The 25,979-nt window shown below is 46.1% G+C and overlaps 1 protein-coding gene and 1 long non-coding RNA gene across 7 annotated transcripts in view; one reads left to right on the top strand and one right to left on the bottom strand.

Moving 5' to 3' along the window:
• MCC (MCC regulator of WNT signaling pathway) overlaps positions 1 to 25,979 on the top strand; it is a 652,269-nt gene that overhangs the window by 574,180 nt on the left and 52,110 nt on the right. For all 5 annotated transcript variants that reach the window (XM_063964137.1, XM_063964138.1, XM_063964139.1 and 2 more), the window contains one exon: positions 19,198 to 19,432. In XM_063964137.1, coding sequence (XP_063820207.1) covers positions 19,198 to 19,432 — 235 coding nt within the window. The remainder of the gene's footprint in view (positions 1 to 19,197; positions 19,433 to 25,979) is intronic.
• The window catches only part of LOC135062539 (uncharacterized), a 72,559-nt gene continuing 67,808 nt past the window's right edge, over positions 21,229 to 25,979 (bottom strand). For both annotated transcript variants that reach the window (XR_010248892.1, XR_010248898.1), the window contains exon 2: positions 21,229 to 21,533. This is a non-coding gene — a long non-coding RNA (uncharacterized LOC135062539). The remainder of the gene's footprint in view (positions 21,534 to 25,979) is intronic.

The raw sequence follows: 25,979 nt of genomic DNA, 5'->3' as shown, positions 1-25,979 counted from the left end.
CCTAAAATTGGGGTCTATAAAGGTCCAGATTTCGGCCCTATCTATTTTCTTTCAAAAAGAACTGGCTTCACTGCCTGAAGTTCAGACGTTTGTTAAGGGAGTGCTGCATATTCAGCCCCCTTTTGTGCCTCCAGTGGCACCTTGGGATCTTAACGTTGTGTTGGATTTCCTGAAATCCCACTGGTTTGAGCCACTTAAGACCGTGGAGCTGAAATATCTCACGTGGAAAGTGGTCATGCTATTGGCCTTAGCTTCGGCTAGGCGTGTGTCAGAATTGGCGGCTTTGTCTTGTAAAAGCCCTTATCTGATCTTCCATATGGACAGGGCAGAATTGAGGACTCGTCCCCAATTTCTCCCTAAGGTGGTATCAGCGTTTCATTTGAACCAACCTATTGTGGTGCCTGCGGCTACTCGGGACTTGGAGGACTCCAAGTTACTGGATGTAGTCAGGGCTTTGAAAATCTATGTAGCCAGGATGGCTGGAGTCAGGAAAACTGACTCGCTGTTTATCCTGCATGCACCCAACAAGCTGGGTGCTCCTGCTTCAAAGCAATCTATTGCGCGCTGGATCTGTAACAAGATTCAGCAAGCTCATTCTGCGGCAGGGTTACCGCATCCTAAATCGATAAAAGCCCATTCCACAAGGAAGGTGGGCTCTTCTTGGGCGGCTGTCCGAGGGGTCTCGGCTGTACAGCTTTGCCGAGCTGCTACTTGGTCGGGTTCAAACACATTTGCTAAGTTCTACAAGTTTGATACCCTGGCTGAGGAGGACCTTGCCTTTGCTCATTCGGTGCTGCAGAGTCATCCGCACTCTCCCGCCCGTTTGGGAGCTTTGGTATAATCCCCATGGTCCTTACGGAGTTCCAAGCATCCACTAGGACGTCAGAGAAAATAAGAATTTACTCACCGGTAATTCTATTTCTCGTAGTCCGTAGTGGATGCTGGGCGCCCGTCCCTAGTGCGGACTCTCTGCAATACATGTATATAGTTATTGCTTAACTAAAGGGTTATTGTTATGAGCCATCTGTACTGAGGCTCAGTTGTTGTTCATACTGTTAACTGGGTATGGTTATCACAAGTTGTACAGTGTGATTGGTGTGGCTGGTATGAGTCTTACCCTGGATTCCAAATCCTTTCCTTGTTGTGTCAGCTCTTCCGGGCACAGTTTCCTTAACTGAGGTCTGGAGGAGGGGCATAGAGGGAGGAGCCAGTGCACACCAGATAGTACCTAATCTTTCTTTTAGAGTGCCCAGTCTCCTGCGGAGCCCGTCTATTCCCCATGGTCCTTACGGAGTTCCCAGCATCCACTACGGACTACGAGAAATAGAATTACCGGTGAGTAAATTCTTATTTTTAACGTGAGCTGAGGGGAAAATAACAATAGAGGGTCCAGTTACATTTTGAAATAATAAAAAAAATTTTTTACTAAAATATAAAAAATAAGATTTTACTCACCGGTAAATCTATTTCTCGTAGTCCGTAGTGGATGCTGGGAACTCCGAAAGGACCATGGGGAATAGCGGGCTCCGAAGGAGGCTGGGCACTCTAGAAAGATTTATGACTACCTGGTGTGCACTGGCTCCTCCCACTATGACCCTCCTCCAAGCCTCAGTTAGGACACTGTGCCCGGACGAGCTGACATAATAAGGAAGGATTTTGAATCCCGGGTAAGACTCTTACCAGCCACACCAATCACACCGTACAACTCGTGATACTATATCCAGTTTGACAGTATGAAAACAACTGAGCCTCTCAACAGATGGCTCAACAATAACCCTTTAGTTAGCAATAACTATTTACAAGTATTGCAGACAATCCGCACTTGGGATGGGCGCCCAGCATCCACTACGGACTACGAGAAATAGATTTACCGGTGAGTAAAATCTTATTTTCTCTGACGTCCTAGTGGATGCTGGGAACTCCGAAAGGACCATGGGGATTATACCAAAGCTCCCAAACGGGCGGGAGAGTGCGGATGACTCTGCAGCACCGAATGAGAGAACTCAAGGTCCTCCTCAGCCAGGGTATCAAATTTGTAGAATTTTGCAAACGTGTTTGCCCCTGACCAAGTAACAGCTCGGCAAAGTTGTAAAGCCGAGACCCCTCGGGCAGCCGCCCAAGATGAGCCCACCTTCCCTGTGGAATGGGCTTTCACTGATTTAGGATGCGGCAGTCCAGCCGCAGAATGCGCCTGCTGAATCGTGTCACAGATCCAGCGAGCGATAGTCTGCTTAGAAGCAGGAGCACCCAACCTGTTGGGTGCATACAGGACAAATAGCGAGTCAATTTTCCTGACTCTAGCCGTCCTGGAACATAATTTTTCAAGGCCCTGACTACGTCCAGTAACTTGGAATCCTCCAAGTCCCTAGTAGCCGCAGGCACCACAATAGGTTGGTTCAAGTGAAAAGCTGACACCACCTTAGGGAGAAACTGGGAACGAGTCCTCAATTCTGCCCTATCCATATGGAAAATCAGATAAGGACTTTTATATGACAAAGCCGCCAATTCTGATACACGCCTGGCCGAAACCAAGGCCAATAACATGACCACTTTCAACGTGAGATATTTTAGATCCACGGTTTTTAGTGGTTCAAACCAATGTGATTTTTAAGAAACTCAACACCACGTTGAGATCCCAAGGTGCCACTGGAGGCACAACCGGGGGCTGAATATGCAGCACTCCTTTTACAATGTCTGAACTTCAGGTACTGAAGCTAATTCTTTCTGGAAGAAAATCGACAGAGCCGAGATTTGTATCTTAATGGAGCCTAATTTTAGGCCCATAGACACTCCTGCTTGTAGGAAATGCAGAAATCGACCTAGTTGAAATTCCTCTGTTGGGGCCTTTTTTGGCCTCACACCAAGCAACATATTTCCGCCATATGCGGTGATAATGTTTTGCAGTTACATCTTTCCTGGCTTGAATCAGCGTAGGAAAGACTTCCTCCGGAATGCCCTTTAACTTTAGGATCCGGCGTTCAACCGCCATGCCATCAAAACGTAGCCGCGGTAAGTCTTGGACCAGACAGGGCCCCTGCTGCCGCAGGTCCTGTCTGAGCGGCAGAGGCCATGGGTCCTCTGATATATTTTCTTGAAGTTCTGGGTACCAGGCTCTTCTTGGCCAATCCGGAACCACGAGTATCGTTCTTACTCCTCGCCTTCTTATTATTCTCTGTACCTTTGGTATGAGAGGCAGAGGGGGGAACACATAAACCGACTGGTACACCCCCGGTGTTACCAGAGCGTCCACAGCTATCGCCTGAAGGTCCCTTGACCTGGCGCACTATCTTTTATAGCTTTTTGTTGAGGCGGGACGCCCTCATGTCCACCTGTGGCCTTTCCCAATGGTGTCTCGGGTGGAAGTCGTGTCTGCTGAGAAGATCTGCTTCCCAGTTGTCCACTCCGGGAATGAACACTGCTGACAGTGCTAACACATGATTTTCCGCCCATCGGAGAATCCTTGTGGCTTCTGCCATCGCCATCCTGCTTCTTGTGCCGCCCTGTTGGTTTACATGGGCGACTGCCGTGATGTTGCCTGATTGGATCAGGACCGGCTGGCTTTGAAGCAGAGGCCTTGCCTGACTCAGGGCATTGTAATGGCCCTCTGTTCCAGAATATTTATGTAGGGAAGTCACCTGACTTGACCAAAGTCCCTGGAAGTTTCTTCCCTGTGTGACTGCCCCCCAGCCTCAAAGGCTGGCAACCATGGTCACTAGGACCTAGTCCTGTATGTCGAACCTGCGGCCCTCTTGAAGATGGGCACTCTGCAGCTACTACAGTAGAGATACCCTGGTCCTTGGAGACAGGGTTATCAGCCTAATGCATCTGAAGATGCGACCCGGACCACTTGTCTAACAGGTCCCCCTGAAAAATTCTTGCATGGAACCTGCCGAATGGGATTGCTTCGTAGGAAGCTACCATTTTTCCCAGGACTCGCGTGCAATGATGCACCGATACCTGTTTTGGCTTCAGGAGGTCTCTGACTAGAGATGACAGCTCCTTGGCTTTCTCCTCCGGGAGAAACACTTATTTCTGGTCTGTGTCCAGAACCATCCCCAGGAACAGTAGACGTGTCATAGGAACCAGCTGTGACTCTGGACTGTTTAGAATCCAACCGTGCTGTTGTAGCACTTTCCAAAATAGTGCTACCCCGACTAGCAACTGCTCCTTGGACCTCGCCCTTATAAGGAGATTGTCCAAGTACGGGATAATTAAAACTCCCCTTTTTCGAAGGAGTATCATCATTCCGGCCATTACCTTGGTAACACCCTCGGTGCCATGTACAGTCCAAACGGCAGAGTCTGGCCTTGGTAATGGTAATCCTGTACCACAAATCTGAGGTACTCCTGGCGAGGATAGTAAATAGGGACATGCAGGTAAGCATCCTTGATGTCCCGGGATACCATGTAATCCCCCTCGTCCAGGTTTGCAATAACCGCCCTGAGCGATTCCATCTTGAACTTGAATTTTTTATGTTCAAGGATTTTAAATATAAAAAAGGGTCACACCGAACCATGCGGTTTCGGTACCCCAAACCGTGTGGAATAGTAACCCCGTCCTTGTTGAAGTAGGGGCACCTTAAGTATTACCTGCTGGGAATACAGCTTATTAATTGCCTCTAGCACAGCCTCCCTGCCTGAGTGAGTTGTCGGCAAGGCATATTTGAGGAAACGGCGGGGGGAAGACATCTCGAATTCCAGCTTGTACCCCTGAAATACTACTTGAATGAAACAGGGATCCACCTGTGAGCGAGCCCACTGATCGCTGAAATTTTTGAGACGGCCCCCCACCGTACCTGGCTACACCTGTGGAGCCCCCGCGTCATGCTGTGGACTCAGAGGAAGCGAGAGAAGAATTATGATTCTGGGAACAGGCTGACTGGTGCAGCTTTTTCCCTCTTCCCTTGTCTCTGTACAGAAAGGAAGTGCCTTTGACCCGCTTGCTTTTCTGAAGCCGAAAGGACTGTACCTGATAATACAGTGCTTTCTTAGTCTGTGAGGAAAACTGAGGTAAAAATATTTCTTCCCAGCTGTTGCTGCGGATACGAGGTCCCAGAGACCATCCCCAAATAATTCCTCACTCTTATAAGGCAGAATCTCTATGCGCCTTTTAAGGTCAGCATCACCTGTCCCGTGACAGGTCTCTAATACCCTCCTGACAGAATGGACATTACATTCATTTTGGATGCCAGCCGGCAAAATATCCCTCTGTGCATCCCTCATATATAAGACGACGTCTTTAATATGTTCTCATGTTAGCAAACTAGTATGTTTGACAGGGTCACCGACCACGCTGCAGCAGCACGCTCTGCAGGTTTCAGTCTAGTACCTGAGTGTGTAAATACAGACTTCAGGATAGCCTCCTGCTTTTTATCAACAGGTACCTTCAAAGTGGCCGTTCCTAAAACGGTAGTGACACCTATTTTGACAACCGTGTGAGCGCCTTATCCACCCTAGGGGATATCTCCCAGCGTAACTTATCCTCTGGCGGGAAAAGGTACGCCATCAGTAACTTTTTAGAAATTACCAGTTTCTTATCATGGGGAATCCACGCTTTTCACACACTTCATTCATTCATCTGATGGGGGAACAAAACATTGCCTGCTTTTTCTCCCCAAACATAAAACCCCATTTTTAGAGGTTAATGTCAGAAATGTGTAACACATTTTTTATTGCCGGGATCAAGTCACGGATGTTCCTAGTGGATTGTGTATATGTCTCAACCTTGTCGACACTGGAGTCAGACTCCGTGTCGACATCTGTGTCTGCCATCTGAATGAACGGGCGTTTTTGAGCCCCTGATGGCCTTTGAGACGCCTGGGCAGGCACGGGCTGAGAAGCCGGCTGTCCCACAGCTGTTACGTCATCCACCCTTTTATGTAAGGAGTTGACACTGTCGGTTAATACCTTTTACCTAACCATCCACTCTGGTGTCGGCCCCACAGGTGGCGACATCACATTTATCGGCATCTGCTCCGTCACTATATAAGCCTCCTCCTCAAACATGTCGACAGCTGTACCGACACACCGCACACACACAGGGAATGCTCTGACTGAGGGCAGGACCCACAAAGCCCTTTGGGGAGACAGAGAGAGAGTATGCCAGCACACACCAGAGCGCTATATAATGTGGGGATTAACACTATAACTGAGTGAATTTTTCCCCCATAGCTGCTTGTATATACAATATTGCGCCTAAATTTAGTGCCCCCCCTCTCTTTTTAACCCTTTGAGCCTGAAAACTACAGGGGAGAGCCTGGGGAGCTTTCTTCCAGCTGCACTGTGAAGAGAAAATGGCGCCAGTGTGTCTGAGGGAGATAGCTCCGCCCCTTTTCCGCGGCCTATTCTCCCGCTTTTTTCTGGATTCTGGCAGGGGTATTTACCACATATATAGCCTCTGGGGCTATATATTGTGGTATTTTTGCCAGCCAAGGTGTTTTTATTGCTGCTCAGGGCGCCCCCCCCAAGCGCCCTGCACCCTCAGTGACCGGAGTGTGAAGTGTGCCTGAGTAACAATGGCGCACAGCTGCAGTGCTGTGCGCTACCTTGGTGAAGACTGATGTCTTCTGCCGCCGTTTTTCCGGACCTCTTCTTGCTTCTGGCTCTGTAAGGGGGACGGCGGCGCGGCTCCGGGACCGAACACCAAGGACTGGGCCTGCGGTCGATCCCTCTGGAGCTAATGGTGTCCAGTAGCCTAAGAAGCCCAATCCGGCTGCAAGCAGGCGAGTTCGCTTCTTCTCCCCTTAGTCCCTCGATGCAGTGAGCCTGTTGCCAGCAGGTCTCACTGAAAATAAAAAACCTAAATCTATACTTTCTTTCTAAGGGCTCAGGAGAGCCCCTAGTGTGCATCCAACCTCGGCCGGGCACAAGATCTAACTGAGGCTTGGAGGAGGGTCATAGTGGGAGGAGCCAGTGCACACCAGGTAGTCATAAATCTTTCTAGAGTGCCCAGCCTCCTTCGGAGCCCGCTATTCCCCATGGTCCTTTCGGAGTTCCCAGCATCCACTAGGACGTCACAGAAATGTATAATAATTATCCAACACTGCGAAGATGGTAAGCTCATATTGTGAATTGCATAAAATATTTATATAAATCCCACTTAATCACTGTTACACACTGGTTCTCACTGGGCGGAGGTTGAGACGAGAGGGGTGTCATTCGGCTCCCCAGCTGATGAATGTATGCAACAGGTAGCAGTGTAGGATCACTGGAAGTGTTGTGGATCTCTGATAATCTCAGGTCTGTGAGGAGTTAAGTGAAAAACTACTGTCTCCCACTGTGATGCTCTAAGACATTGACAAGATGGTGCTGCACTTATGTGCAGTATTTAGGTCAACAGCCATCTTGGTAAAGAGAGTGAAGCCTCCCTGAAGTAACAGTATGAATCTGCGCAGTAGCTCTCTCCCCTTTCACACATTTTACATACAAATAGGATATTAATGATAAAACTCCCACATAGTCCTCTAAATGGGATGTAGTCACCATCCCGGCGATCAGCATACCGCCACCAAGATCCAGGCCAACAGAATGCCGGCAGGGGGCCGAGGACTATTCCCACTAGTTGGTGTCCATGACACCCATAGAGTGGGAATAGAACCTGTGGCGAGCACAGCAGGCCATCGAGCCCGCAGCAAGGGGGTTCGTTTCGCTTGTCCCCCTGCCGGCATTCTGGCGTCCAGGATCCCGACGTCGGTATGCTGACTGGCAGGATCCCGGCTGTCGGTCATCCATACCAAACGCATCTGAATGATTACTTGTCCCTGGTGTAGGATTTTCAAATATGTGTAGTTTAATGTATACAAGGATTTAAAACCTTGTATACACCTGAGATCTAAGGTGTATTACATGTAGTTAAAAAAAGGGGCGTAAGGGGGACCTTGCAGTGAGGCCGTAGTTTAGTGGTCCAGGACCAATTCAAATTATTTATACTGAGTTTAATTGGCAAAACCAGTACCTCACCACTGAACTGAAGGTAAAGATGACAAATTATAAACACAATTTACTTCATTTTATATTTTTTCCTGAATTTCTCTTTGGTCTAGGGGTGCCGTGAAACAAATTCTGATACTCTAGGGCAGGCGTGTCAAACTCGCGCACCATACCGCATCCTTTGCGGCCCGCGGGCAGGGGTCCTTTTGCGGCCCGACCACCTTGCTTGCAGCGAGGGCAGGAGAGCGCAGCGCGCGACACTCCTGCTACTCAGTCCGGTCTCTGGCGGCGGCGTTGGTATCTTACATCAGGCGCCAGTTCATGAGTCAATCAGAGCTCGCAGACCAGCAGCCATTCAGGAGCAGTGCCAGAGTTTTTGCCTTTTATGTGCAGTGCCATCTTCCCGAAGAGATCACCGGGAAGATAGCGCCACTGGCTACAGCACAGGCATACTGGGGAGGGGTAGCAAACCTGCCGGGCTTCTCCAGCAGACCCTCCACCAATTCACATCTTTTGTCGTTTTTATAACAACATGGTGACGACACTGTAGCAGAGAGATTTGCAACCTTTTACAACTTTGGCACACTGAACAAGATTTAAATATTGCCAAGACACATTCAAATATAATGGTGATGCATGGTGCAGTTGCGTGTCCTAGGATGTCATGTCGCAGCTCCTCCATAGGTAACGCCTGAGCCACATCTGAGAAAGCCAGAAGAGCCCAACACTGCCCGGGCCCAAAATTAGAACTGGCTCTGCATCCCCTAAACCCACCAGTATTGATCGTTCCAGGGCCTCAGTAGCGGCAAAACACTGACAGGCCTGGCTGTGCTTCTATGGCGGCACACCTGGAGACTGCTCAGGCAGAAGTTTGTTATTTTCAGACAGGAGTGGATGGCACCAGCCTGCCTGCTTCGTGGGATTTAGGGGGGGAAACGGCCCAACCCCACTAAGGGTTAATGGTCCCGTTTCCCACTGACAGGACACTAGCTCCTGAGGGATCCATTTGCAAGCCCCACCACGGCGAGCGTACATTCCTGCAGCATGCCGCCACACCTAACAGATCCAGAAGACAGAAGAGTGGTGAGTACTGAGCCAGCATCCCGGTTAGCGGGTCGCCGGCCATTATGGCGGCATTAGTGTACGGAGATGCACGGCTTTTAACGGGGCGGACTGAGTCTCCAGACTTAGTACACAGTAGTGTACACAGTACCCAGACTGGCATTGCAGCTTAAAAGGGGGCTTACTCCATTTTATGCACTTAGACAGCGCAGCTCCTCTGGAGAGCCTCCAGATTACCTCAGCGGTACCAGGGGGTCATAGCAGGGGGGAGCTATGTACTAAGTCTCTAATCTAGGTACTAAAGTCTGCAACCCAGCTAAGTTTGGCCTTTGCGAGAAGGGCGCCGTGTGCTGGTTCTATCCTTTCTCTGTGTCTCTTGGGAAGGGCTGTTTGTGGGGTAATTGTGCTTTTAACCTTTTCCTGTGTGTGTGCTGTTACTACTGCAGTATCTGTCTCTTATTCTTCTCCCTGAGGTGGATCCAAAGTGAAATAATATTAGGACACCACTTTAGAAACCTATCCATAAACAGCCATTCATCTTGGCAAATCCAATTTGATTATTGAAGCCAGCTAATTTATACCAATGTCATATTTTAGCTGAGCTCAATAGCAGACAGACGCAGCTATAAGATTAAGATCTGGAGCCGAGCCTGCCACTTTGGCTGGGTATGTGAGATGAGTAAGTAGTGCCGCAGTGAATATGTAGCAGACAAAGCAGCTGCTATCCTACAGGGAGTTTAACCACTCTGCTGTACGAGTCTGGCGCAGCATGCCAGTTGCCAAAGTGTGACGCGTTCAGCACTGAAGGGGTTACATACTGTACACAATTACCTTCTCTTCTGTGACAAGAGCTTTCATTATATCTTTTCTCTGCATGCTTCTCTCTGCTCTCCTTGCTGACAGATTGACAGCCATCGGCCTAGCTCGGAGCTGAGCAGAACTTACATGTTCCAGCATTGTGTCAAGGGGCTTAACGGCCATCTGTGGGAGGGGATGATTTTCTGCTTAACACTTTAATAATTAGTTCATGCAACAGTTTCCAAAATAGAGGATGGAATTGTGTTTATCTTTGTGTCATTCTGCGATTTGGCCAACGTGTACAGTACCCACACTGAGGATTGTTTTAGAGAAGAAGACTAAATATTAATATTATTAATGAAATAATAAAAAAAATTGAAGTGAAGAGGAAAAAAAGAGTGATTTAGGGATGGCATTGGAGGATATGATGGATTAGGGAATTAGCACTTAGAAGAGTATTGAGGGTATTGTGTGGAGACAAGGTGGAAATGACTGATAACCACGTAGCTAGGGAATGTGATAAGCTGCTCTGGAAAGTTTCCGGGAGCACATTAAACTATGAAGGTTAAGTATCATTGTGTTAGAAAGATGGAGAACAGAGTATATACAGTATGTGCCTAGAAGGGAAAGTATTGCAGCCTGCAATGAGGAGGTTAATGGTAGATACACACCTTACTCTGTAAGCTCACTTGTGCAGGGTCGTCTTTTATCTTCTGTTTCATGTCATTGTACAGTATGTAAGTTGTGTCTTGTCATGATTCCTCATTGTCCTGTGCTGTACAATATGTCATTGCTTTAGAAATAAGTGGATACATGTAATGAAAACAGTTCTATATGGTTATGAAAGTTGCGAAACAGGTAGTTTGTTTGAACTATAGTTGAAGGTAGGTGGCGTTTTGGGAGGCAATTACGAAACCACCTGTCGGGATCCCGGCAGTCACAATGTCGACACCGGAATCCCGACACGCGGTGAAATATCGGTGCCGGAATACCGGCGCCACAGGCTTTTCTCCCTCTGTGGGTGTCCACGACACCCATAGAGGGATAATATAACCTATGGCGAGCGCAGCAAGCCACCGTGCACGCAAGGGGCTTTCTAATGCTCGCCCCGCTGCCGGCATGCCGGCGGCCAGGATGCCGCTGTCTGCATACTGATGGCTGGCATCACGGCCGTCGTTAAATAAAATATATTCCAGAGTTTTGTAGCAGAATGTCCTTGATGTTGGTTTGAAGCCCTGGAAAAACTCCTACAGTGCATCCGGAAATTATTTACAGCTTCACTTTTTCCACATTTTGGCCCTCATTCCGAGTTGATCGGTCGCAAGGCGAATTTAGCAGAGTTACACACGCTTAGTCTACGCCTACTGGGAGTGTATCTTAGCATCTTAAAAGTGCGAACGAAGTTTACGCAATATTGCGAACAAAAAAAACTTAGCAGTTTTAGAGTAGCTCCAGACTTACTCTGCCTGTGCGATCAGTTCAGTGCTTGTCGTTCCTGGTTTGACGTCACAAACACTCCCAGCGTTCGCCCAGACACTCCCCCGTTTCTCCGGCCACTCCTGCGTTTTTTCCGGAAACGGTAGCGTTTTCAGCCACACGCCCATAAAACGCCGTGTTTCCGCCCAGTAACACCCATTTCCTGTCAATCACACTACGTTCGCCGGTGCGAACAAAAAGCCGTGAGTAAAAATACTTTTTTCATAGCAGAATTACTTAGCGCAGTCGCAGTGCGAACATTGCGCATGCGCTCTAAGCTGATTTTCACTGCGATGCGAAAAAAAAGAACGAGCGAACGACTCGGAATGAGGGCCTTTGTTGTGTTACAGCCTTATTCCAAAATGGAATAAATTAATTTTTTCTCTCAAAATTCTATACACAATGGGGGTCATTCTGAGTTGATCGCTCGCTGACGATTTTCGCAGCGCAGCGATCAGGTAAAAAAAAAGCATTTCTGCGCAAGCGTATGCCCCGCAATGCGCACGCGCGACATACGTGTACAAAGCTCTTTGTGGTTGTGCTCAGGTTCTAGCAAAGTTTTCCTTCGCACTGGCGGCTGCAAGAATATTGACAGGAAGGGGGCGTTACTGGGTGTCAACTGACCGTTTTCAGGGAGTGTTTGCAAAAACGCAGCCGTGTCTGAAAAAACGCAAGACGTAGCTGAGCATTCCATGGGCGGGTGTATGACGTCAAAACCGGACACGAATAGGCTGAAGTGATCGCAAGCGCTGAGTAGGTTCAGAGCTACTCTGAAACTACACAAACTGTTTTTGCAGAGCTCGGCTGCACATGCATTCGCACTTCTGCTAAGCTAAAATACACTCCCCAGTGGGCGGCGGCATAGCATTTGCACGGCTGCTAAAACTAGCTGGCGAGCGATCAACTCTGGATGACCCCCTATACCCTTTAATGATGACGTGAAAAAAGTTTTTTTTTATGATTTTTGCAAATTTATTAAAAATAAAAAACTTAAGAAATCACATGTACATAAATATTCACATCCTTTTACCATGAAGCTCAAAATTGCGCTCAGGTGCATCCTGTTTCCACTGATCATCCTTGAGATGTTCCTTGTGAAGTCCACCTGTGGTAAATTCAGTTGATTGGACCTAATTTGGAAAGGCACACACCTGTCTGTGTAAGGTTCCACACTTGACTGTGCATGTCTGAGCACAAACCAAGCATGAAGTCAAAGGAATTGTCTGTAGACCACCGAGACAGGATTGTCTCGAGGCACAAATCTGGGGAAGGGTACTGAAAGATATCTGCTGCTTTAAAGGTCCCAATGAGCACAGTGGCCCCCATCATCCGTAAATGGAAGAAGCACGTAACCACCAGGACTCTTCCTAGAGCTGACCGGCCGTGTAAACTGAGCGATCGGGGGAGCAGGGCCCTAGTCAGGCAGCTGACCAAGAACCTGATGGTCACTCTGCCAGAGCTACAGCATTCCTCTGTGGAGAGAGGAGAACCTTCCAGAAGGGCAACCATCTCTGCAGCAATCCACCACTCAGGCCTGTATGGTAGAGTGGCCAGACGGAAGCCACTCCTTAGTATATAGCACATGGCAGCCCGCCTAGAGTTTGCCAAAATGCACCTGAAGGACTTCCAGACTATGAGCAACAAAATTCTTTGGTCTGTTGAGACGAAGATTGAAGATCTTTGGCGTGAATGCCAGGCATTATGTTTGGAGGAAACCAGGCACCGCTCATCACCAGGTCAATACCATCCCTACAGTGAAGCACGGTGGTGGCAGCATCATGCTGTGGGGATGTTTTTCAGCGGCAGAAACTGGGAGACTACCTGGATTAAACCTGCTTCAGAGGACAACGGTTCATCTTTCAGCAGGACAACGACCCTAAGCACACAGCCAAGATATCAAAGGAGTGACATCAGGACAACTCTGTGAATGTCCTTGCGTGGCCCAGCCAAAGTCCAGACTTGAATCCGATTGAACATCTCTGGAGAGATCTGAAAATGGCTGTGCACTGAAGCTTCCCTTCCAATCTGATGGAGCTTGAGATCTGCTGCAAAGAGGAATGGGCAAAACTGGCCATAGATAGGTGTGTCAAGCTTGTGACATCATATTCAAAAAGACTCGAAGCCGTAATTGCTGCCAATGGTGCATCAACAAAGTATTGAGGAAAGGCTGTGAATACTTACGTACATGTGATTTCTTCGTTTTTTATAAATTTGAAAAAAATCTTACATTTTTTTTTTCATGTTGTCATTATAGGGTATTGTGTGTAGAATTTTGAGGTAAAAAATGAATTTATTCCATTTTGGAATAAGGCTGTAACATAACTAAATGTGGAAAAAGTGAAGCGCTGTCTTTCCGGATGCACTGTATATCTTGCATGCATACTCCCCCAGAATCTTGGAAACTCACAAATTTGTGAGAGTCCTCCCACACGCCCAATAAAATAGACCAGCCTCATGGATTCACTGGGGAAGTGAATTGCATTATCATGTCTGTGGTGCAGCGAATTGTGGCATTAAATAGTGGGGACGGAGACATGATAATGGAATTAGTGGCACCCAGCCCCCTCTGTTTACCATCAAAAGTGCTATGGTTGAGCCTCACTTTTCCTCAACACTGCAGGAGTTCAGATGGGACAAAAACTTAACAAAAAGTCCCCAGTGTTATGGTGGAGGGTCAGAGCTTGGTGATATCAGGAAAGGTCACTGTCTCCCTAATATCATGGCACCAGACTCCTTTGAAATAGAAAATAAGTCATTCTTTGATGATCATTGTGATCACCAGAGTCTAACCCTTCCACCTCAGATATCATTAGTAAGGTGGGGGAGTATCTCCTCCATCCTGGCATCACTAACCTCAGGGGTAACCTAATTTGCAAGAAGGGGATCTGTTTTAAATGATGTGGTCTTCTATTAGTTAACATATGGTGCTCATATGTGATCACCAGAAAATTATCCACTACAATACAGAAAATGTTCAGGATCCCAGCATGTATGAAGGGATTTAGTAACATCCCTCCTGCCCACATGAACCTCAAAGGTGCCCTCATTTGAAAGAGTTTTCACCATGCAATGACACTCTATCACTATGGAAATTATGAACTGATGGGGTCAGGGCCAGTGCTGGGGTGTTCGGTCCCCCCCTGGAAACTATTAATTTGCGCCCTTCCATACTTTACAAACGGGACAGCACACATCAGAAAATGGATATGGTCTCTCAAGGAAGGGGCATGGCCACACAATAGTACCCCTATTAAAAATTATGCCACACAGTAGCACAATCTTATTCACATTACACTGTAAGTAGTAGTGCTGCTTATACACATTATGCCCACAGTAGTAGTGCCGCTTACACATAACGCCCCAGTAGTGGCGCCGCTTACACAGAACGCCTCCAGTAGTGGCGCCGCTTACACATAACACCCCCAGTAGTAGTGCTGCTTACACATAATGCCCCAGTAGTGGCACCGCTTACACATAATGCCCCAGTAGTGGCGCCGCTTACACATAATGCCCCAGTAGTGGCGCCGCTTACACATAACATCCTCAGTAGTAGCGTTGCTTACACATAACGCCTCCAGTAGTGGCGCTGCTTACACATAACGCCTCCAGTAGTGGCGGCGCTTACACATACGCCCCAGTAGTGGCGCCGCTTACACATAACGCCCCAGTAGTGGCGCCGCTTACACATAACGCCCCAGTAGTGGCGCCGCTTACACATAACGCCCCAGTAGTGACGCCACTTACACATAATGCCCCAGTAGTATTGCCGCTTACACATAATGCCCCAGTAGTGGCGCTGCTTACACATAACGCCCCCAGTAGTATTGCCGCTTACACATAACGCCCCAGTAGTAGCGCCACTTGCACATGATGCCCCAGTAGTGGCGCCGCTTACACATAACGCCCCAGAAGTGGCGCCGCTTACACATAATGCCCCAGTAGTGGCTCCACTTACACATAACGCCCCAGTAGTGGCTCCACTTACACATAACGCCCCAGTAGTGGCGCCGCTTACATATAATGCCCCAGTAGTGGCTCCGCTTAAACATAATGCCCCAGTAGTGGCGCCGCTTACACATAATGCCCCAGTAGTGGCGCCACTTACACATAATGCCCCAGTAGTGGCGCCGCTTACACATAATGCCCCAGTAGTGGCTCCACTTACACATAATGCCCCAGTAGTGGCTTTACTTACACATAATGCCCCAGTAGTGGCGCCGCTTACACATAATGCCCCAGTAGTGGCGCTGCTTACACATAACGCCCCCAGTAGTATTGCCGCTTACACATAACGCCCCAGTAGTAGCGCCACTTAAACATGATGCCCCAGTAGTGGCGCCGCTTACACATAATGCCCCAGTAGTGGCTCCACTTACACATAACGTCCCAGTAGTGGCACTTCTTACACATAACTCCTCCAGTAGTGGCGCCGCTTACACAAAGCGCCTCCAGTAATAGTGCCGCTAACACACAACGCCACTTACACATAACGCCCCAGTAGTGGCGACGCTTATACATAACGCCCCAGTAGTGGCACTTATTACACATAACGCCTGCAGTAGTGGCGCCGCTTACACAAAACGCCTCCAGTAATAGTGCCGCTTACACACAACGCCCGCAGAAGTGCAGTTTATTCACATTTTGCCCCCCCCAGCACACATACATACACACACACAGACTTTCTCACTCTCCCTTCACTTATCACAGTCTGGCTGGCAGGATCTGGAGCAGCAAATCCTCCTCTGTGGCAGTCTGCTGGTCCTGTATAGCTCGCCCCCTCCATCTGTGTAGTTCCGCCTGCTTTTCAGTGCCCAACACTGTCACTGACGCTTTCACCAGAGGGAGGAGGCTTCATGCTGCCGGTGCCGTTACCTGTCATACAGTGTGACCGGCACAGCAGCCGTCAGGAGCAGGGGGACAGGGCGGCGCAACAGCAGGGAGAGCGCCTGGATGGCGTGTTACTGATGCCAGAACCACAAAGTATTTCTTGGTGTTGGTTAGAAAAGGAAATAAAATACACAAATTTGCTTTTAGTTCACTTGCTTTTGCAATTTCAGCGTAAGAAAATACTCATTTGGACGTTTTGTGTAGATTCATTGCAATGTGAGCAGACATAACCCAATAATTGTATTTTGAAAAGTTCTCCCTAAATAAAAAAATGGAATAATGTGTGCAGCTATTCCGTACACAAGTGAATGATGTTGGTATGTAACCAGCCCAAAAAGTGCCAAAATAGGCTCAGCACTGGGGTGAGGAAAGACTAAACAGTAAAGGTATTAATATCACCCTAAAAGTGTAGTGTAGGTTTAGCAGTTCTCTATCAAATCTTGTGTTGCCTAATTCTCCTACTACTTTGACAGATTGATCCTATATTTCTAGTGTTCAAAGTAGTCTTTAAACATATTATATTGTGTCCTGTGCCAAAAAACGAATCGAGGCTGTCGGAGCAAATAAAGTATTGGGAAGGGCAAACTGTATGTTATGTTGCTCTGACTCTGTGATAACACGGATGACACATACAGTATTTCACACATAAATCTAACTTTCTTAAGAAAGTCTCTATATCTAAATGGGGGGACACACGGATAGATCCGCTCTTAAAATCTAAGCAATGTGACTAGATTGCTTAGATTATAAGCACGGATTTCTCGTGTGTATACCCCACAGCGATAGTCACCCCTCGCATTGCTATCGCCGGGGCTAGATTGGCCGCTGGGTGAAATGAGCGCCCCTCCCCCACCCGTCCGCCCCCTCGCTCAGCACACATCGTGCTGTGCTGAGTGGGGGAGAGATGTGTGGTGAGCGGTCTGTGATAGATCGCTCAGCACACATCTAAAGAATGTGTGTACTGCCCTTTAGCTGTCTTAAGGGTCAAATGATCTGTATACCTCATGGGGTCAAGTTCTGTTGTCGCCTTTATAATAGTAAACACATTTTAAATTTATAGTACAATAAGCGTCATTCACAGGCTTGGGTCAGTGCTATGCAAGGCTGTAACTGGGGGACTGCAAGGCTCTGGGGCGGCTCCATCACTTATCAACAGTCCCTGCATTTGGCTAGCAGGGTTCCATCAGTATGGCTGCTGCAGTGCTGCCCGGAGTGTCCTTCGCAGCCTGTACAGACACTCTGAACATCCTGAGGATTCTCCAGGCAGCATTGTTCATCTGGATGGCTGGCGGCCCCACTCCCTTGGCATGACATCAAGTGCTATGGGGACGTGGCTGGCACAAGTTACCGTAAAGCCCTGCTGGTGGTATGGTATATGGAGCTACTACAGGTTGAGTATCTCATATCCAAATATTCCGAAATACTAAATTTTTTGAGTGAGACTGAGATAGTGAAACCTTTGTGTTCTGATGGCTCAATGTACACAAACTTTGTTTAATACACAGTTATTAAAAATATTATATTAAAGGCTGAGTGTATAAGGTGTATATGAAACATAAATGCATTCTGTGCTTAGACTTCGGTTCCATCACCATGATATCTCATTATGGTATGCAATTATTCCAAAATACAGAAAAATCCGATAACCAGAATACTTCTGGTCCCAAGCATTTTGGATAAGGGATACTCAACCTGCAGGATGTGTAGTAGCAATGAAGACATGACATCAATACTGTACCTCAGATTATACTATTATAATACATTGTTATATAATCTATTGTTCCTTAATGGGTCTCCCTGCATAGATTACATAGGGTATCTCCGTGATACCCACGGAACATTTTCCTTACACCCAATTGACAGCCATTAATGCTCGCTCAGAGATCACAGAGGAAGACCTGCGCACGGGTCAGAATCGCTTGTAGTTATTCAAAGTTGTTAGCAAATCAAAAAAGTTAGCAGTTGGGCAAAACCATGTTGCACTGCAAGTGGGGAAGATGTAACATGTGCAGAGAGCGTTAGATTTGGGTGGGTTATATTGTTTCTGTGCAGGGCAAATACTGGCTGCTTAGTTTCTACACTGAAATTTAGATTTCAGTTTGAACACACCCCACCCAAATCTAACTCTCTCTGCATGTATTACATCTGCCCCACCAGCAGTGAAACATGGTTTTGCTCAATTGCTCACTTTTTTGGTTTGCTAACAAACTTGAATAAGGCCTTTAAGCACTTAAAGATGCGGCCACATTGGAACGTGCATGGGACCCAGGGCCACAGTGTCCATCAGGTGCACCGAAGTAGATGCCAGGTGCACAGGGTTAATCACGACAGCTTCCCACAATCTTCATGTAGCAGTAACAGAAACTACTGTATCGCTATTGTCTTTTGCAATTTAAACTTTATTTTATTACAGGTTAATATTTCAGAATTAAGCAACAATTTTCTTTACCTTTTTTTTTAAGACAATTGTGTTTTGTATTTCCATGAATATTCAGTAGAAGTAAATCTGATGGAAGAAAAATAGTATATAGCTTTTTGTTTTATTTGATTACTTGTTTGCTTTTTCACATTTTTTACCACAGTGACTTTGTTTTTCTCTCTGTAGTATATTATTCTGTTCAGCGTGTCCTGCAGATGAAAAATGCTGACACTACCTAGTGCTTTACTGCTGTGCGTTTACAGCTCCAGACATCTCTGTTGAATAGCCAGTCCATTCAGCATAAGTGTTCAGCACTGACATTGCAACGCACTGAAATGTTCAGCAGTTTTGCACAATTAACTGAACAAAGTTTATATTGATGTTTCCACTAAGTACAGATTTTCTGTAGGTAAAGAAAAAATATAGTTTGTTTCAGACCATAAAATGCACCAACTAAGGACGGAGTACAGCATGTACATAACTTACTATGCTGTAGAGGTCTTTTTTTTTTTTTTTTGTTTATTTTAGTTTTTTTGAGGGAGGGTGAGTCTTAATGTTACATCTTATAATATTACAGCAACAAGCTCTGTTTTATAGTGTATCATGTTTTTCTCTCTTGACTTTCAGTACCACCAGTTCAACAGCCAGTAGCTGTGACACAGACTTCACAAAGGAAGACGAGCAGAGGCTGAAGGATTACATTCAGCAGCTGAAGAATGACCGGGCAGCAGTTAAGCTCACTATGCTGGAACTGGAGAGCATCCATATTGATCCCCTCAGCTACGACGTCAAACCGCGCGGAGACAGCCAGAGACTAGATTTAGAGAATGCTGTCTTGATGCAAGAGCTTATGGCCATGAAGGTACAGTAGGCGTTAGGATGTGTAGAAATTTTTATTTGTAGTACTATTGCACTACTCAAAATCTTACTCATCAGGTTCCTATCATTGAAAGTAAATGTGTATAGGTGAGCACTGCTGGTTCTTACTCAGAGTGTAATGGGATATGAAACACAGATAGCTGAAACATTATAGAAAAATGGGACATTATTAATTGTATATACTGAACAGCCATTGGATGTATATAAATCAGGGGTGTTATCCGAGGGCCAAACTGGGAGATTATACTCATTTGAATGGAACAAGTAAGCCACCAGATCCTGAGGGACTCTAACGCCAGGCGTCTTTTGCATCATTTTAACTGAAATGTGTCTTAGTCACAGTGTAATACGGCTAGGACGCACCAGGAGACTGTGCTGGTTAATTGTATATCTGTGTGCAACTGAGAATTGTATATAAAGCACACCGGAACTTGGCTTGGAAAAATTCTATGGCCACAGCATTGTAGCACTTCCTATACAGATTCAGACTCAGTTGCCCTGCACTAACAGTCACATGGGACTGGTGCGCCAATACGGGCATTATGTATGAGGACACATCTGCATCTCTCAACGCTGTCTATATGGGAATAGAAGGAGGTGGCATGATACGATGTGTGGCCATGTCATATAGAGGGCGTGGCATTTCCCTCACCACTGTAACACCCCCACCACATTTCTCTCCTGCCTCACCTCTCTGTGGTAACTTATCTCTGCGCTTGGTGTTAGCCTGCCCAAACTCACGTTCTATATTACAATCACTGTACTTCCCTGCCCTGTGGTGAGGGCAAGTTGAATCTAGGGCGAAAGCAGGGAAACTTAAGCTGGGGTACACACCTTTGCGATGATCAGGTAAATGCTGTGTTCCCAGCTAGACCCCATGTAGGCCATAGGTGAGCCCAGTACCATCTATGCTAGAAATAGCTCAGTGTGTACGGGCTTCTATGGGACTGGGATGTTGAGCTGACATATTTTAAACAACACATAAGATGCAACCTCACAGTCTTGACCGTTGCAGGAGTGTTTAAAGCTATGTATCCGCTATTGCTCCTGTAATGGACCTATATACAGTCTGCTCGAGCACCCGATATCGGGCCATGGATTGTATAGGTGTGTACCCAGCATGAGTCTTTGACCATGTGACTCAGGACTTAAATTGCATCTCCGTCATTCCGTTTCTCTGGCAGACTGTGACCTCATTGTCAAGGGCCACACTCCCGCCACCAAAGTTAGAACCACCGGTGCATTAAGGGAAAGGGAGACTTTGCACATCAGGACAAAAATAGAGCTGTATGATTTGTTATCTGTGTCACCCGTATAGCGGTCCTACTTTCCATGACCTTGGAGGCCTCATTGCCCCTGGGGTATGAAATGCGAATATATTTGATCTAAAAAGATCTTTCTTGCCAAGGCCAAGAGGGGACTAAATGCAGATTTACTGTTTAAAGACAGTGGACAAATCCTGTTTTTGAGAGAACTGTATGTGAATACATCGGTTGTACGGGGCTATAGCTTTTTAACAAGGCATCTGTTCCACTTTATTTAACTCCCTAGGAAAGGGTTATTCAAAACTGTTTTTCAATTGTATTTTTAACAGTCACTGTAAAGCAACTAGCGCTGTGTAATTGGAAGCAGAACACAGGGTAGTGTAAAGGAAGGTTTGCTGCCAAACCCCAGCAAATTGAAGTTATGACAAGAAAACCAAGAGACTTACTGAGTTATGCTGAGATTTATGTGTAAGGTCTTTATTACTTGTAGTGAATCAGTCTGTCACACAAAGTCTGTCAGAACGGGTGTTTTATTCTAAATGCCAGCAGGAAAAGTAATGTTGTCTGTTGGTCATTTCCCAGCACAATGCATAGCTCACATCAGTCCCTGTGCAGCTGCGTTGTCACTTTACGTTGTTCTGATGGGTCTTTGAAGACGCAGAGTCTTTGATCCATCATATCTGACAATAACTTAACATTAGCTATCCGTATCTCTCCTGACTGCCCTCATTTCTCCTTATCGTCAGGGTTACAATGATCCATCTTGTTTGTTAAGAGAATGTCTCCATCTTTCCAAATGTAGCCACTTTGTAATTTCAGCTGTAAGAAAACATGTAATTCAGTATTCTAGGGCTGATTATTTACATGCTATGTGGTACATTCTCTACGTAATGCACGCAGTTATTCTTCTAAAACTTAGAATCATCTCATTAAGTGTTGACGCATGCTGAGTTTTTTTGCACTCTGAAATAATTGAGGATTACATTGTACATATCCTACCACAATTTCTGCCAGGCAGAAACCTAAGAGCGTACCCACTAGCTGTTCAGACATAGACGGAGTGGTGATACACAGCGGAAAGTGCATAGAACAGTCTGCTCGTATTTGTAGGACACAGTATGTCACGTTCAGGCTGTATTGGCTGTCTAGATACCTAATTTAGAGGGACATTCGGCAAGCAGCCAGCTGGTAGCAGGCACATATTTTAGGGAGTAGAGAAGCTTAAAATTTCAAACCAGTTCCATGGCCACAAATATGTACTAGTGACTCTGGTCTGAAATTGCCTTTATGGTTCTCTGTTCACGTTTGAGATTCACCTTTCACAATTAAATAAATACCAAACTTGAAACCAGCTTGAATATAGTAAAACATGTTCAACTTTCTCGAATTTAGCACAGCTTTCTCGAATGTTACTTTTTTGTTTATCTCTAAAAAAAATAAAAAAAATAAAAAAATTCTTGCACTCTGTCGGAAAAATGGTTGAAGAAACAATATATGGCCAGTGTGAGCATCTCTACTGACGAGTGTGCTGTATTATTATTATTATTATTATTATTATTATCCTTTATTTATATGGCGCCACAAGGGTTCCGCAGCGCCCAATTACAGAGTACATAAACAAATAATCAAGCAGGAAAACAGCAACTTACAGTTGACGACAATATAGGACAAGTACAGGGTAAATAAACATAGCTACATCAGCAGATGACACTGGAATAAGTATCAGGTGGCAGAAGACTGATGGATTTGGTGCAGTTGAATATTATTAGAGTAAGAAAAGGATAAGCACATGAGGGAAGAGGACCCTGCACGTGAGAGCATACATTCTAAAGGGGAGGGGTAGACAGACAGACGGGTGAGACAGATGGGGTACATAGAGAGCGTGGAACAGAGGTTTAGGATGAGATTTGGCTGGGTTTGGTGAAAAAGTGGGTCTTGAGAGCCCGTTTGAAGTTTTGTAGAGAGGTGGAGAGTCTGAGGGGGAGAGGTAGGGAAATCTTGGAGGCAGGAGTGGGAGGAAGTAATCAGTAGGCAGGAGAGTCGGCGTGCATTAGCAGAGCGAAGAGGACGTGTGGGAGTGTAAAGGGAGATAAGGTCAGAGATGTAGATGGGAGAGGAGTGGGTGAGGGCTTTGTACGCGAGTGTGAGAAGCTTGAAATGGATTCTGAAAGGGAAGGGGAGCCAGTGAAGGTCTAGTAAGAGAGGAATTACTTATGATAGATAGTAAAGAAGAACATTAAAATTAAGATCGGGCAATTTTAGGTGGTTGCTAAGTGCCCAGTTGTTCCATACATAAACCCAGTGCTGGAAGAATGCCTTTGGTAATAGATAAAGTATAGATACAGTAGATTATAGTTATAATTTATAACCTATAGATTGTAAACCGGACCCAATTACAGGCGTAATGGAGATCCTTTGTGTTGAAATAACAATTAAAATTCATCAATGTGAAGTATAACTTTTACACTGGGTGACCAGGCATGTAAATAACATTGTAAGGCCTATAGCAAATATTCCCAAATGCTGTTCTCAAGGCATCCAAATAACCATGCTTGAGCACTGGTGACTTAATTAGTACCTCACTCAATTTGTTTTAACCATCTGTGCTCAACCATGGATATTCTTAAAACCTGGACTGTTAGGGTACTTTAAGAACTGAGTTTGGAATCCACTGGCCTATAGCTTAAGACCCTGAACAAGTCACACAGCTGAGAACAGGGGCGGATTGGGATTGAAAACCAGCCTGGGAAATTTATGGAAGCAGCCCTATTAGGGGTGGGGGTCTGTTGAGGGGGTGGAGTCTGTTAAGTGGGAGGGATTACTGCTCAGAAGGCCTGATTATATGCATGCATGGAAAGTGCGCGCCACAAAATTTTAGGGTCGTGGCTTTGTGTGGAAGGGGCATGGCCAAATAGTGCCAATTCACATTACACCACACAGTAGTGCCGCTTATATACATTGCACCAGGTAGAACCTCCTATACACCCTGCGCCAGGTAGAGCACGTTATACATATTCCGCCAGATAGAGCACGGTCTACACTTTGCGCCAGGCAGAGCACATTATACACACTGCACCAGGTAAAGCACACTATACACTTTGCGCCAGGCAGAGCACATTATACACAATGCACCAGGTAAAGCACATTATACACAATGCACCAGGTAAAGCACATTATACATATTGCACCAGGTAGAACCTCCTATACACACTGCACCAGGTAGAGCAAGTTCTACACTTTTCGTCAGGCAGAGCACGTTATAAACTTTGCGCCAGGTAGAGCACGTTAGACACATTGCGTCAGGTAGAGCACGTTATACACTTTGCCTCAGGTAGAGCACGTTATACACATTGCGCCAGGTAGAGCACGTTATACACATTGCGCCATGTAGAGCACGTTATACACTTTGCGTCAGGTAGAGCACGTTATACACTTGCGTCAGGTAGAGCACATTATACACTTTGCGTCAGGTAGAGCACATTATACACATTGCACCAGGTAGAGCACGTTATACACTTTGCGTCAGGTAGAGCACATTATACACTTTGCGTCCGGTAGAGCACATTATACACTTTGTGCCAGGTAGAGCAGGGGAGGGTTAGGGGGCTTAATGGGGGGGGCTGTTGGGATTCCGATGGACGGGATGCCGCTGTCGGTATACTGACAGCTGGCATCCCATCCATTGGCAAATCATACTGAACCCGTTCAAAGAACCAGGTACTATTAATGTTGCAAGAGATGACTAATAAATAACAATGACTCCTGGTTTACCATCATCTTATTTAAATGAAGACACAGGGAAAATAATTTATTGTAATATATAACACAATATATTACAATAATTTATTCATCCTGTGTCTTCACTTAAATAAGAGGATGGAAAACAAAAATACCTCCTGCTACATTAATAGTACCCATTGGTATTATATGGATAATTTTACTCCAGCACTCACCTAGCAGTTTCTTACTACCCAGCCCACTCCTGCGGCCGCTGTCTCTTACCACACACTCACACGCCCGCTGTCCCACTTCCCAAGTGCCCACTCAGGAGCTGCTGTCCCACCACAGTAAACTTACCAGCCGGCTCCTCAGTCGATGCCCGGCACTCAGTAGCGGCACAAACAAGTGAGGAGACTGACTGCACGGTAGCTAGTGGAGTCGGAGCTAAAAGGACTGGAGGACTTCAATGAACGCTGTGTGCGGGCAGACGCGCACAGGAAATTATCGCGCTCTGGCTTTAACGAGCTTCTGGTCATACGCAGAAGTTATGGTGGCAGCAGCCATACGTGGGGGAAGAACAGCCAATGAGGAGACCAGGGGACCCGGCTGGCCGGGACCTGAGAACACAGCCTGTCCATATATACTGTAGGTGATGGGTGTGTTTTACTCACATAGTAATATCTGTCGTTTATGCATCATAAGCTTTCAGTACTACATGCGGCATGTGCAGGACTGATTGATTACAATACAAATTGCAGATTTTTGTTCTGTGAATTATAACTTGCACAGTTACACAATGAACATTCGTCGTCATAGTTATTGTGTGATTAGGAAGGGTTTTCCTTTAGATGGTGATAAGTAGGAAAATGATGCAGCCCCTGTGCAGAACTCTACAGCTGATAGCTCTCAGCTTCGCTGTGCACCTGCCTGTATTGTGCCGCACACATTCCATTCATCAGCCGTTCTCTTATTCTGCATTGTCTCATTCAGAAGAACAAGCAACAGATAAAACAAGTTTTCTTTGTATTAATCATCACTACCACAATCGTCATCAAAGTAGATTTATTGCAGTCATTGGTGTTAATGTATTCAGAGTCATAATTTTGTGCTTTACTTAAATAATTACACTATTAATTAAACTATGGTAATTCCTACATAAATCTTAATGTTCTAGCCAAAGCATAACAACTTGATAATGAAAAATGAAGCTGAAATGATTTGATCTCACATAAGAAGTTTCACAGGCAGACTGGCCCCTGGTGGGCATTGTAAGAGACCATACTGAGCCAGCTGGCATGGAAAAATGGCAATTGTTTATGTCCTTACTACTCCTGTTAAAGAATAGTGGGATAGAAGAGGAGAGTGGGATAATGAGGTAGAGGGGATAACATATTACCTCTCATCAGTTGGTACCTTCCTTGCTACAAATGGGGTAAACTGTATATGTTCAGATTATCGACATGTTCTGAATGTTGTCATTCAATATGTCAACAATCATGTAATGTCCACATTGTGAATATTGGCAAGAAAATGTTGACAAACGAT

Source organism: Pseudophryne corroboree, chromosome 1 (assembly GCF_028390025.1).
Source record: "Pseudophryne corroboree isolate aPseCor3 chromosome 1, aPseCor3.hap2, whole genome shotgun sequence".
NCBI lineage: Eukaryota > Metazoa > Chordata > Amphibia > Anura > Myobatrachidae > Pseudophryne > Pseudophryne corroboree.
Note: the sequence above shows the minus strand (reverse complement) of the source record. Positions and strands in the feature narration are given on the sequence as shown.